Source organism: Octodon degus, unplaced genomic scaffold (genome assembly GCF_000260255.1).
Source record: "Octodon degus isolate 3935 unplaced genomic scaffold, OctDeg1.0 scaffold00020, whole genome shotgun sequence".
In the NCBI taxonomy this organism is placed as follows: Eukaryota; Metazoa; Chordata; class Mammalia; order Rodentia; family Octodontidae; genus Octodon; species Octodon degus.
The window spans coordinates 11,464,508-11,479,265 of record NW_004524596.1 but is presented as its reverse complement, the minus strand read 5'-3'; the positions used below and the strand labels follow the sequence as shown (position 1 = coordinate 11,479,265).

Genomic DNA, 14,758 nt, shown 5'->3' with positions numbered 1-14,758 from the left:
AGAAATCCAGATGGGTATGGTGGCATGGGCCTATAATCCCAGCATTTGGGAGGCTGAGGGAAGAGAACTGCTATGAGTTAGAGGCCAGCCTGAACTACATATTGAGGCCCTGTCTCGAAAAAAGAGTATGGGAGGGTTTAAAAATGACGCTTAGCAAGGGCACTTATGTAGCATGTGCAAGGCCCCAGGTTCAATTCCTGCTACTGTACTACCCCTTCCCCAAATGTACAACTCAGTTTTCTCTTAAATTTTCTTCTGGAAGTTTTATAGCTCTCCTCCTTCGGTTGAACTCTGCAATCCATTTTAACTTACATGATATGCAGTAGGAGTCAAGGCAAGCACCTTTATTTTGTTACATGACTATAATAAATCTCAAGCAAGACTCTTCCTTTCTATTCCTTCTTGTAGCCAAGCTTTTGCACTTGCTTTTCTACTACGAATGTTCTTCACATGGAATGTTCATTTTCATTAAAGTTTTAGCTCAAAGAAGGCTTAATTTATTTTCACTGACTCTTATTTCCTTCACAGTCTGCTTCACAATCACCTACAATTCAGCTGGATACCCCACCTGTTTGTGATTACTGTGTGTACCCTTCGTGCTTAGCACTAGAGCTACCATACAGAAAGCAATTAGTATCAAAATGACTAAATGAATTCTTCCCAACTGTCTTAAACTTCTCTTCTGCACTATGTTCAGTCTATAACTATTCCTGTAGTTTTACCTTGTTCTAAGGCATCCTCTCTGCACTGTGCCAAAATCATCATAGTTAAACATGCTATATCTGCCTTTGAGATTAAAATGAGATCAACTGCAACACACCATTACTTGAAGTATGCTAGAAAGGACCAAGTGTATTTTAAGAGAATTATGACACTATCAATTATAAGATACATCACCAGAAGTTAAGATGCAAAAAACACAGGCATGTTAAATCTGCTTGTCACTCAGCTTGAAGCTGTTTTCATGGCTCTCCACTACCCTCAAGATAAAGCCAAAAATTATGAGAAAAGCACAAAACCTTTTGTTATGGGTCCTGTCAGTCAAAGCTCATCACCTGATACCCCAACCTCATTTTCTTGACTTGTTTATTCTAAACTTCAAGCCAAGTACTCTTTTTTTTTTTTTTTTGCGGAACTGGGGATTGAACTCAGGCTAATCACTTCTCTCTTTGCCTAAACTAACATACTGTCTATTCATTCTCCACCCACCCATTAAGTGTATGCTCAGGACTCTAGTGTAATTTTCAACTTGCCTTTACAAAAGTGTATATACAAGGCAGCCACTGACACCAAAGAGTTCAAAATCTTGGGAGATATGCACGCTGACAATGAAAACAGTAAGTACAGTAAGAGAATGATTGTAACGGAATATCAAGTACAAAGAAAGGACAAATCTGTAAGGATAATTAGGAACACAGAGCTCTAGAAAAGCTTTCTAGAAGAATTACAGAACAAAGTCTCAAAGGATAAATGGTTGAAAGGTAGCAAATATATACTGGGTTCATATTCTATATTCTAGTATGTATAAAGGAAAAGAATATGAAAGCATATAACAGTAAAGTGGGTACATTTACATATGTGAGACAGAATTCACTGATGTGGCCAAAATGTAGAACAAGAAAATAGGTTCTGACAGGGAAGGTAGCAGGACTTAAGATGATAAGAAATACGATGGGATTTTAAGCTGCAAACAGCTCAGTGCTAGCTTCGAAGAAAACTTTTTAGCAGTTTCACAAGCAGACTTTAGGACACTGGTCAAAGATGATGAGGACCTGAAATAGCTGGGTAGTGTGAAAACAAAGGAAGAAACAGTTTTAAGAAAAATGTAGGGACATGAGTGGCAAGATAGCTCAGTGCCTGCTTAGGCAAGCTTAGGCAAAGCGCAGGGACCTAGGTTAGACCCCCTAGTGCAGTGTCAGCCCTGACTCCAGGTCAGGCTGAGCCAGCCACAAAAAAAAAAAAAAAAAAAAAAAGAAAAAGAAAAAGAAAAAGAAAAAGAAAAAAGAAAAATGTAGGACTTTCCAAGATCATGAATTCAGTTTGGAGACATGCTATATTTATGAATTCTGAAGGGCATACAAGTAAACCAACCTAGAAAATAGATTAAAAATGGTTCATAATATAATTTGGGAACTGGTACCATCAAATAGCTCTTAAGACCATGAGAGTAAACAAGTGATGATGCCTTCTCCAACAAAGAAACAGAATTCCATTTTGAATTAAGCACTTACACAACATGTGCTCCTGTGGTACCCTAAACGTACCTTTACTAATACCACTAGTTATCTGACAACTGGCTTGCTTTTCTTCTCACTTTACCTGTGGGGCTTTAGGAACAGATAACTTCTGTTCCTTTTGTCCAGCATTTAAAGCAGTTAGTATACTAAAAGATGAAGAAAAGAGACATTGTCTATATACAAGTGCTATGGAGTAATATTAATTATAAAGTACTTCCTATGTGTTAGGTGTTATCTTTAAGTATTTATAATTGCTATCTCTTTTCATTTTTTGTAACAACCTTAAAAGGGATTTATTATTACTCTAAATTTTATTGATGAAGAAACCAAAATCCTGCAAGATTAATTAACACACTGAAGGTTACACTGAAGTAGGAAATGAAACAAAAGCCTGACTCTAGGAACAATGACAGACAAAAGGAGTAAATCTGCCTACTAAAGATTTTGAATTCTGCAAGGATTATAGCTAGGAACTCATCAGATGGGGCATAAAGAGGAAATTCCAAGCAGAGAACAGCACTCAACCATCAAGTCCACGGATAGGTATATAATTGCAATATGAGACTAAAAGAACATTTTCATAGTCACTTGCAAGTCTACTGTTTAATTTGAGGTAACTGTTACTACTAAGAATCCTGTATTTGTTGTCTTTTTTTAAATGAATTTAGGGGGCCAGGGAGATGGCTCAATAGAACAGGGTCTACAGATGTATAGAGTCTCACTACGTAGATCTGACTTGTAGTGATTCTCCTGTTTTTAACTTCCAAAGTGCTGGGATTACAGGTGCATGCCACCATGCCCAGTCTCATCTGCCGTTTCAGATGCCCCCACTGCTGCGTAGTCTGCTGAGCTATCTGGCCAGCCCTACTAAGAATCCTTAGTATCTGAATGAAAGCATGAATGACCTTCCAGAGCAAAGGAAATGGATTAAGTAAAGCAGAGATAAAAATTAAATGGAAGTGTGGGTGACGGTTTTTCATTTGAAAAGTCTTCAAATTACATTCTTTGTTTGAAACTCAGTAGCTTAGAAACTTAACCAAGAACAAACAAAAATGATTATTTCAGTTACACCAATTTATAACTGGAATGTATCATTAGGTGCTTGCATATGTGTGTAAGTATGAGGGATGAGGGTGGGGTGTTCCAGGGGACAGATGGGACATATATACCTCCCCATGGACTGGACATTATAGAATCAGAGCCATAAATCTCTCAAAGAACAGAAGATAAATCAGAAGCAACAGGGCCAGTGAGATAGTCAGTGGTCTAAAGCGCCTGCTTAGGCAAACAAGCAGGGACTGTGGTTCGATCCCTCATACTACATGCCACACCAGCCCTGCCCCTAAGGTGGGCTGAGCTGGCCATGATAGATAGATAGATAGATAGATAGATAGATAGATAGATAGATAGATAGATAGACAGACAGACAGACAGACAGACAGAGATACAGAAGCAACAATCCTCTGCCAGGAATCAAAAATTCTGTTTCTTAGCAGCAACCAGACTGAAGTAAGAAACATACAGGCTGAAAGTCTGTAAACCACAAGGTACTGACTGAGTTTAAACACAGTGGAAATATAGTATCAGGGCTGGAGGCCAATGAAAACATTTACATTTTATCATAAGAATATAAATCATTATGGTTTATATTCCTTGACTGTAGATTCAAACAGATGACCTTTTTGACACTTTAGCCTGTTCCTAAATACAGCAGCACCTCGATTTACGAATTCCTGGCAGAAACGATAAGGGAGATCAACTAACTCACAAAGAATAACGGCACCCTGTAAATGGGAACTGCTGCTTGGCCTGAGCCAATGACACCAGTATTCTTTTAACTACGAAGAACAATTAAGAAATCTCTGAGTTGTCATCAAAATAGTGACTTTCTCATCTCCCCCACCCACATTCTCAATGAGTCATTCTAGCTCAATGGTTCCACCAAGCAGATTTACACTTTCTATTCTAATAAAAGTAACTTAAAAGGGATAACAGAAAAATAATTTAACATTTAAATGAAAAAAATTCTTACAGTGAAAAACACACTGCCAAGAATAATGGGATAAATGTGCTCAAAGTAAGGTATTTTGAGGAGATTATTGGCAATGTGTCCTTTACTGTAATAAGCCTTATTTAGGCATCCACCATGCTTTCTGACCACTCCTTACTGATCAACTGTTTACAGCTTTTTCTGTTAAGTAAAAATATTATGGTGTGTTCTCAGCCTCATTATTCACTGGTCCCATAACCATTTTTCTGGCTCTCCCCTAAAGTCAAATAACTATAAAAGGTAAACATTTTGAGTCAATTGGTGCAGAAGCAGCCATGACAGCGCAACTAAAGATACAAAAGAGGATTTCCAGAACTCCTTCAGGAAATGGCACGAATGACAGGATAAGTGCGTTGGGAGTGTGTGGGTGGGGAGCAATGGCAATGGCTTTTACTGTGATACGTTTTTTAATCATGTAAACATTTAATGTATATTTTCAATCATACCTTGAACTAATAATTATTAACAACCTTTACAGCAAACCCATGAAAATCCTGCCTTCTTTCTAATGTTATTTGGGACAGGAGCTAAATGATACAGATCTGTGTATTTACAGTATCCCAGATTCTACAGTGTTTCTTTTAGAAAACTGACCACCTACATTCATTTTTGCCTTTGGGCTCTTCCATTCTCAAGTAACAACTATAATGTTTCCTATCTTTGGTTACCAATAGTTTACTGGTTTTAATAACTAATTGCTACTCTCAGGACAAAGCAGACTCTTACTTCTACAAATCTGTGTACTAATAGCTTGTCTTCACAAAATGCTACCAGGCTGTACTCTCGAATTACATTCACTTGGTCACCCCCAAGAGGTCTTAATCGGTTTCCCAGGCACCAGCTGTGGCATAATTTGTCTTCTTAGCAGTTGAAAATGCCAAAGAATTCCCTAGGTCACCCTTTCTGTTCCAAAGTATAGGTAACTCCCACCTCCTTTCTGGCAAGAATTCAGCTGCAACTGGTACATAAATTATGAACAAATGTGTGAAAAGGAAAGAATTCTCCCAATAGAGAAAGTATATGGGAAATTTAAATGGTCATTTTAAAAGCTACTGGTAAACCTGTTTTCTGGGCTAAGTATCTGGCACAACATAGTGAAGAGAAAATATAATGTTTAACTTTTAATACTGCTGACACATGGGAGAACATAAACACAAAGAAGAGAAATAAATATACTGATAATCAGGTAGGTATGTTTCTAATTTGGGCATTTACTTAATGCCAACATAACTTGAAGTGACAGTAACAACTTCACTCATTAGTGTGTGTGTGTGTGTGTGTGTGTGTGCGTGCACGCACACGTACACACAACTTTCATACCTGAAGCCACATGATGCCCCTCACATCCCCACAACCCAGCACAGCTATGTAATACCTATCTCTAGCAATAGTGAAGATGACACTTCTAACTAAAGCATCATAAAAGGTTCTCCCTCTCTACCTACCAGGGTTCATTTAGTCTGAACTCTACTGAAAAAATCACCTAGAAAAATGTAAGTAAGATGATGTTGATCACTGTCTTATCAATAATTATGTGAAAGTGAGTATAATTAGTTTTCTACATCTGTGGGAAAGTGGTTCCATGACCCCCACCCACCCCCTCAAGAGACCAAGCTTCTTATACAAATGGTGCAATATTTGCCTTAACCTATGCACACCCTCCTATATACTTTAAATCACTTCTACATATCAATGTTGTGTTAAATTACACTGTTCAGGAAATAATGACAAGGAAAAGAATCTGCATGTTCAGCAGTTTTTTCCCTGAGAATATTTCTTAGCCTTGTTTGGCTAAATCCAGATATGGTGAACTAACTGTATTTAAAAATTCTATTTTCACAGAGGAGTAAAAAATTCACACATGAAAGGCTAGTGAGATAGTTCAGCAGACTAAGCGCCTGCTTAGGCAAGCACAGGGACCAGGCTTCAATCTCCAGCACCACATGCTGCTCCAGCCCCACCCCCAAGCATACTGGAGCACGCCTGTAATTCCAGCGCAGGGAGGCCTAAAAACAGGAAGATCACTACGAATCCAAGCTGCATAGTGAGACCTTGCACAAAAAAAGAAAAAAACACGAGACAAAACTGTCCACATATAAGAATCAACCTTTCTAATTGAAGAAAGAACTATAAATCTCTATAAAATAACTGCATTTCAAGAAGTCCATGAAAAATCACTTATTTGAAAATATTTTGTTTAAACTGTTTATTTCAAATTTTTATACCACTAATATACTTGTCATGTTTAATGTCAAAACTGACAATTGACAGTTGATCTGATTTAGGACATACACAATGCCAAAAGTGAAGCCACTCAAGTGCCAATGTAGCAGCTAGAGGTGGTTCTGCTGCTCCGGAAATGGTTGCTGTAATTCTCCATTGAAAAGCCACTAAACAAGTGAACCATAGTCTTATTTTAGAGAAGAATTATGTGTAAGAATATCAGAAAAGACAACTTGTTGCTGGGGAATAAAACTATATATGTTTTACAACATTTATATATTTTAATGACTCTGAGAGGTAGGTGCTAACCAATGTTCTGATATACAATAAGTGGTTTACCCACGGAATTCCTTTTTAAATAGCATTCTCTGAATTTCCCTTAAATACTTCAGGATTGTCTTCACTAAAATACCTTGTAAATAAAACTGGAGGGAGGTGCTGGGGAGAGAGCTCAGTAGAGTAAGTGCTTGCCTGGCAAGTGTAAGGGCCTGAGTTCAATTCCTGGTTCTGCCCCCCCCCCAAAAAAAAACCCAACACTTTGGAGGAAATTATCTGAATTTTTATCAAGTAATACAAGATTATAATATACTGTTTCAGAATAAGAAAAAATTTAAAACATTTTAAAGGACTAACAAAACTATTTTAAAATGATCTTTTAAAAATGTAGAAAAATGCTCAACTTGATAATCATTAGGGGAATGCAAAACAAAACTAAACTGAGGTATCATCTCAGTTTAGGGTGTCTGTTATCAAAAAGACAAATACTAACAAATGACAGTGAGGACACAGAAAGGAAAATTCTCACACACCATGGGAATGTTAACTAACACAGCCACTGGGGAAACCAGTATGGAAGTCCCTCAAAACGTTTGCCATATGACCCAGCAACCGCACTTGTAGGTGGATGTCTGTAATAAACAAAGTGTGCTCGGAAACAGCTACACTCGGATGTCCGTTGCAGCACTATTTCCAACAGCTAAGATATGGTATCACTCTACGGGACTCTTGGCAGATAAATGGATAAAGAAAATGTGGTAAATAAATACACAGTGGAATATGATTCAATCACAAATGAAATTTGCAGCAAATGGATGGAAATGGAGGATATTAAGTGGCATACATAAGGCAGAAAGATACCTAACATTCTCATGTATGTGTAGAAGCTAAAAAGTTAAAGAAGACAGTGGTTACCAGAGCCTGGAAAGGGTACAGGCGAGGAAGCGTTGAAGACAGGAGAGCTGACAGGTACAGGGATGCGGCTGGATGCGAAGGGTGATTCTAATGCTCTACAGCACAGAATGGTAACTAAGACTAGTAACAGTTATTTCAAAATGGCTATGAGCGAGGATTTCAAATGTGCCCAATACAAAGAAATGCTAAACAGACACGCCCATTGTCCTGGCCAGACCACCACACAGTGCATATCTGTACTGAATGGCATACTATCCCCTACAAATATGATTACTCTGTGTCAATTTAAAAAAATACATTTAAAAATACTTTAGCTGGCAAGAAATACTTTATCGCCTTCTACTGCAAGACTTCATATATAGACTCAGAAGATGAGGATGTGTTTTGAACAAATGGCATTACCCTAAAGAATGTTTTAGAAAATGCTCTGTAGTGCCAGCCCTTACAAAAGCAATTAAAAATGCATGTGCAGCCATCTTAATGACCAGGGTTGCAGAAGCAGCGCTTCATCGTACTAACAAATGCCTGAAAGCTAATGGCCACCACTTTCGAGTACCTCTTGTAATTGCAGAGGCCAAAATTTGTATTTGTATTAATTGACGTCTTAGTAAATCTAACATTAAAATATTAAATACAATTTTTTTCTTTTCCTGAAGTGTGTATAAATTTTTTGGTGTGGAGGACAGAATCTCTGTGTATTTTACAACATACGTACATACACTATACATTATAGAAACTTGTTCTTCCTTCCTTACAAAGTTTTGCCCATATATGTTAACTGACCTGGTTTCTCATTCAACTCTAGTAACTCTAAAAAGTTCTTATGAAAACCAATTTTTTTTTACTAGCTTAATCTTCGAAGTTGGTTAAAAAAAGAAAAGCCAAATTAAAACATTATCCATCACTTCTTGGCCTTTCAGCTAAGATTAAGTGTAGTACAATAATACATTATCCAAAATATTTGCTACCAAAAGTCTTTGCCAAACTCCCAGGTGTCTTATCTTTTGTTATTGATTCATTTATCTTGCCATCATTTATAGGAAAGGTTACCTCTGCCCTCTCTCTGCTTCTCCACTGTAAACACCTAGGCCCAGAATGCTTAAGACAAGAGGTAAGGAGCCAGAGCAAGGCAGAAGAATGCACGCCTATTCTTCCCCACCAGTTTCTCATCTCCATATTCTCAAGGTTTACTCAGCTCTTCTTCTTCCTATATTTACGGTTTTCCATTCTCTACTCTAAATAGTCCAAATAGTTAATCTTTTTTCCACCACCCCAAATCTGTCTTAATTTCTTAGTTATCACTGTCCCCTCACAGGGCTGAAGCTTCCAGCCCAGATAACTGAGTATTTAGACCTCTGTGAGTTTTACCACTCCATATTACCTCAAATAGTAGTCTTATTTCTAAGATTAATAGTTTCCCACCTTGAGATCCTTCTAAGGTCTCAGGACCTTTCTTTCACCAACTACTACTCATTCCCAGGACCATTTCCACTCTAGTGTCTCTGTCCTCAACGATTCTGTAACATCTTAAAAAATACAAAAAAAATCACAAGACGGTAGGGGTGTTGCTCAGTGGCAGAACACTTCTGTAGGCCCAGAGTTTGGTTCCCAGAACCAACAAAATAAATGAAAAATAAAAACAAAAATTACAAATTAAAACTGGCCTTCAACATATCATATTCTTTTAGACAATATCAGTCTTCCCTACTCAAATTTTTAAATAGTGGGTATATTTGTCGCTGAAAAATTCTACTAATTTTCTCAAAACACTACAATTTGATTTTGAATCTCATTACCCCACTAAAATAGCTCTGAAGATGGTTCCAGTATTCTTACAGGTATCAAATGGTCACCTCTCAGTCTTTGGTTTATCCAACCTCTCCTGCAGCAGCTGACAACATGAGTCACTTCATCATACTGTGGTGTTGGAGAGCCCAGATGGTGCCGCCTCAGGCTTCCTTCTCATTTCATAGCTCCCTTCTGTTGCTTAATGCTTACCCAGAACCTGGATAGTCCCAAATTCTTTTGCCAACCAAAATTTACTCCAGTCCTAAGCCTACATCTGTATATGCCTATTCAAATACCAAGTACTCCCCAAACATAACACTCAAAACCTAAATTCACAATCTATCTTTCAGATTTGTTTCCCATATCCTTGTTAACTATACTGTCTTTTACCTACTTAAAATCTGGGAATAGATTGGACGTGGTGGCATGCGCCTGTAATCCCAGCTCTTGGAGGCTGTTAACAGGGGATTACTATAATCTAGCAGTGAGACCCTGAACAACCTGTACCCTTCCCTAAAATGTACCAAAAAATAAATAAAATAATAAATCTGGGAAGTATGTAAACTCCTCACTAGGTTAGTAACTTGTATTTATTTACATACTGCAGCAAAGAGATAACGCAAGTGCATACCCTTACTTTCTCCCACTGTTGAAGTAAAGATAATCATGCCAGTTCTTATCTAGACTACCAAGAATTCACTAAAAGATGTGAAACGATATAGTCAAGTATTTGATTAATTTGGAAGAATTATTAATTCTTTGTTGGTGGTAAAGGGCCTATCAAAAAAAAAAAAAAAAAAAAGGAAAAGAAAGGGCCTATCTGCTTCAACCCCAGAACAGGGTCTGTTTCTTTCAACTTTGAAAATTCCCAGTTATCTGGAAGTTATAATTCCCATTGTACAAGGGTTGGCAACATGTTATAGAGTTTAAGTTAATTTTTCCAGGCTTCTATTTAACTAATAACTACAGAGGTCTTAGAACAAAGCTTCTTAAACTATAATAATTTTAAGCATGTTTCTGTAAAAATAGAATTGATTTTAAACATATGGGTATCTACTTGTGTTTGCGACAGAGTAGGACAAACAGATTCAGAACATCTATGGCAACTGAGACTGGGCATGGTGGTGCGTGCTTGTAATCCTAGCTCTTTGGAGGCTGTAAACAGGTGGATCACTATGAGTCCAATCTAGTAGTGAGACCCTGAATATCCTGTAGATTCTTCCCTAAAATACAAAAAAAAAAAGAAAGAAAGAAAAAGAAAAAGAAAAAGAAAAAGAAGAGGAAGAAACTCTATTATCTCAGCAAACACACTCTCTAACTGGGAGATTCCAACTTCATACAAACAGTACGATGTAAGTACCTGTAAGTGCAATATGCTGTATTACACAAAATATCCCAATTTAAACAAAGAATAGACTTTAAGAAATAAATTATAATTACAAGTAATCCAAGAGAAAACAATTTTGTATTTCCTATTTTAGTTTTCAAAGAAATGTTGCTAAAAGGAGACTTGCCATTTTACAACCCACTTAATTACCTTTACTTGGGGCTGATTTTTTCACTGAGGCTACATGATCTTCAGAAATTGCAAGACGCCTCAAAACATCTGCTAAAGCTGCCTTTAGCACAGTGATTTCATCTTCTTGTTGTTGAACTCGTAACTCAAGAGCTGAAAGGCGATCTTGAACATCAGAAGTACTTGCAGCAGAAATGCTATCATCTAAAAAATAAAACAGAATATTTTAAAAATAAATTGCTTGAGAAAGAAACTTTTTTTGGTAAGAAAAATTATGCCAGATGAGCTTTTTAAAGGTTTACAAAAACTAAAACCATGTTTACACTAATTAGCATCTATAAAGGTTTTCTTGCTTAGGCAGATGCAGCAGCTATGGTTCAATCCCCGGAGCGCCGTGCCATCCCCACCCCCAGGGCACACTGAGACAGCAAATGAGACTGGGCATGGTGATGCACACCTGTAATTCCAGCTCTTGGGAGGCTGGAAACAGGAGAATCATTACATAGTGAGACCCTGTAGACCCTGTCCTAAAATATAAATAAATAAATAAATAAATATCTGTATTTTCTTTTTCTTCCTCTCTCTCTTTTTTCTTTTTTGCAGAATCGAGGATTAAACTCAGGCCCTTAAGCTTACCAGGGAAGTGCTTATTCCACTGAGCCATCTCCCTGGCCCCAAATATCTATGAAGATTTTCATAACTACTATAGCTACTTTAAAATGTTTTTAAATTTGCCAAATGATTTAAAATAATGAAAAATTATTTTCACGGTCTATTTTCCCCTACTTTTATACCATCAGCTGAACTGATGTTCCCATTCAAATGGTGTCTAAATATACTATGTTGTAGATATAGCTGGAAACTCACAAGAGAACAAACAATTCACACTATTCTTTTTTTTTTTTTTTTTTTTTTGGTGGAACCGGGGATTGAACCACACTATCCATAAGTCACCAAATAATGATCATAGTTCTCTAGGAAAACAAAAAAGGCAACCTACTTTGTTTTCTGTATTGGAGAAACATCACATTCTTTCATCATATTTATTAAAAAAACACTGTTAGGTTTTTTTTTTTTAATTAGTTTCCTGAAACAGGGACTCATTGTATAGTCCAGGCTAATACTGGACTCACTACGTAGTGTATGATGGTCTCTAACTTGTGGTAATCTTACCTCAGCCTTCCAAGTGCTGAGACTACAGGCAGATGCCACCATACCTGGCTAGAAAGCACTCTTTTGATTTCTCCTTTTTATGACCCTCCCTCCCTTTTTTTTGAGACCAGATCTTACATGTAGCCCAGGCTGGCCTCAAACTCACTGCAAATCCTCCTGCCTCAGCCTATACACTGCTGGAATTAGAACTGTGTGCTACCATGCCTGGCTGTGTGTGTGTGTGGTACCAGGGATCAAACTCAGGGCTCTGCACTTGCCAGGCAAGTACTTATTCCACTGGACTATCTCCCCAGCCCCTGGCTTCTTGATTTATGCCATTATTATTAAACTCACCCAACCCCTACAAATGGCAGTACTGCTACATAATAAGCAGAACGGCTTGCTGTTCCTTCTCTCCCTTTAGCACCCAATCTCTCTTTTTAAAAAAAGGTATTGGCTCTGCTGGGAAGATATAAGCACCTGCCTAGCAAGCACAAGGTCCTGAATTCGATATCTGGAGGGAGGGAGGGACGGAAGGAAGGAGAGAGGGAGGGGAGGGAAAAAAGGTGCTGGCTCTATAATGCCCAGAACCTGTATGGTACATGCCTGAAGTAAGTATCAACAACAATGACTACTTTAAGCTTTAACTTAACACAGTAATTATGAATATAATTATAAATATAAATTCCAAAGCTATGTAAATTTAGAGTACATTATTTGTTGAGTTAATCAGAATCTAAAAGTACAGAAAGATCATTGCTACTGGTTATCTGCTATAAGTAAAAAAAATTCAGGAAAAAGAACAGTAAGAAATATCCTTGGCTTATACAAAGGAAATGCTGGAGATTCTAACTAAGAGTTGTTTGGACTAGAGCGAGATAATCTGCATTGGATCAGTCATCTAGATAATACGGCATAGTGTGCCATTTTGCCCATACTGAAATAGTATGCTATGGATCTTCCACACTATTTAATTCCCAATTTGAATTAACAAAACAACACAACTTCAGCATTTAAAGACAGACCGTTGTTACATTATGGAGCAATGAATAATTTTTATATTGAATATGTGCCAATAAATCTCCCAAGCATCCATACATACCCTCATTTGCTTTTAGTGGTATCTCAATGACAGTCATTGAGACATGCTGGTATTAAAAGAAAAGCGGGACTTTGTTTTTAACTCAGGCTTCAAATTTTGGTTCCATATTAGTTACATGATCTTAAATGCAATTCATTTTAGCTTCTTTAGCCTCAATTTCCTCATTTTCAAGTAGGACTAGTATGAGGAAGATGCTTAACATGGCTACAGAGTACGAAAGATATACTATGAGAGTGCTGGGGCACACAGCAGCATACAGCAGCAGAGTGGTCAAACTCTGAAGTGCTTAAGAAAAGGACTGCTAAGAGTAATTCAATCCCTTGCTTTAGAATTTTTATATTTGATATACAGCATCAGTTTTAATTTCTATAGTAATCAGCTAAATTCCATCTGATACTCTTTGTAGCCATGTTATACCATTACTTTTGCTTACAATGCTCTTCTAGTCTCACCCTTCCAATAAGAACAGCAAGCTCTTTTCTGTAGAATTCCACATATTTTGAAGTCCCACATTAGGGCTGTAAATACACAATATTTCATTCTCCCTCCTACCACCTCACGTAAGATTAGTGTATGAGATGGCCATTCTCATTAGCTCAATGACTACAAGGATATCGTTTAGGCCTAGGCTACCAGTAGTAAAGAGACTCTGGAGTACCCTGAGTTCCAGGTTTAGCCTCTAAAGCTCTGAGTGGACTTCAAATCTGAGAGCCACTCTAATATTTCTGCCAGCTAATTACATAAAATAATGAAATTCACTTCTTGAAAACCTTCACTTGTAACCTATAAGTTTTACTTTAATAAACTATATGGATATACCTTTCTAAATTGTTTTCAATTTATGAAAGATAAACTAACATCATTAAATTCTCAACTTCCACAAATGGTAATACTATGTTACGTAAGACACAGAAATTAGGTGGATTAAGCACTATCACGTAGCTGAGATTAGAACTTCTTCCTTTGATGATTCTATTCAACGGCTCCCATTCTTTCCATTTTTTGCAAAGTGTTTTCCCAATCTAATCATACAACATTCCCATTAACAATAAACTCTTAAGGAATATCTGTTCTGTAAATAGAATATATCTATTTTCTGGGGGCTTTTTCTTAAATCAAACATATTAGTTCCTTTTCTAATACTACAATAATTCCTGGCTATTTTTCTTCTCAAAAAGTTTATACTTTTGAGATTGAAAACAACTAGGAAAAAAAAAAAAGAAAACAACTAGGGATGAATTCTCAAGAGTTTATAAACTAGAAGAAAACAAACAAACAAAAACCAAACCAAGAATTCTTAAACAGACAAATGAACAATTGTTTACCCGTCATTCTACTGAATGACATGTGTATCACTGTAATAGGCAAATGCTAATCTATATATAACTACATAGCACCTTTTAATAGTAGTATAGCTTTCAAAATACAAAACTACAGGAGCCAGGGAGATGGCTCAGTAGAATAAGTGCTTGCCTGGCAAGCACAAGGCCCTGAGTTCA

General features: G+C 37.1%; 1 protein-coding gene across 2 annotated transcripts in view; it reads right to left on the bottom strand.

Annotated features, from left to right (window-relative positions):
• The window catches only part of Eml4 (echinoderm microtubule associated protein like 4), a 176,458-nt gene that overhangs the window by 73,656 nt on the left and 88,044 nt on the right, over positions 1-14,758 (bottom strand). For both annotated transcript variants that reach the window (XM_004627730.2, XM_023711197.1), the window contains exon 2: positions 11,027-11,209. In XM_004627730.2, coding sequence (XP_004627787.1) covers positions 11,027-11,209 — 183 coding nt within the window. The remainder of the gene's footprint in view (positions 1-11,026; positions 11,210-14,758) is intronic.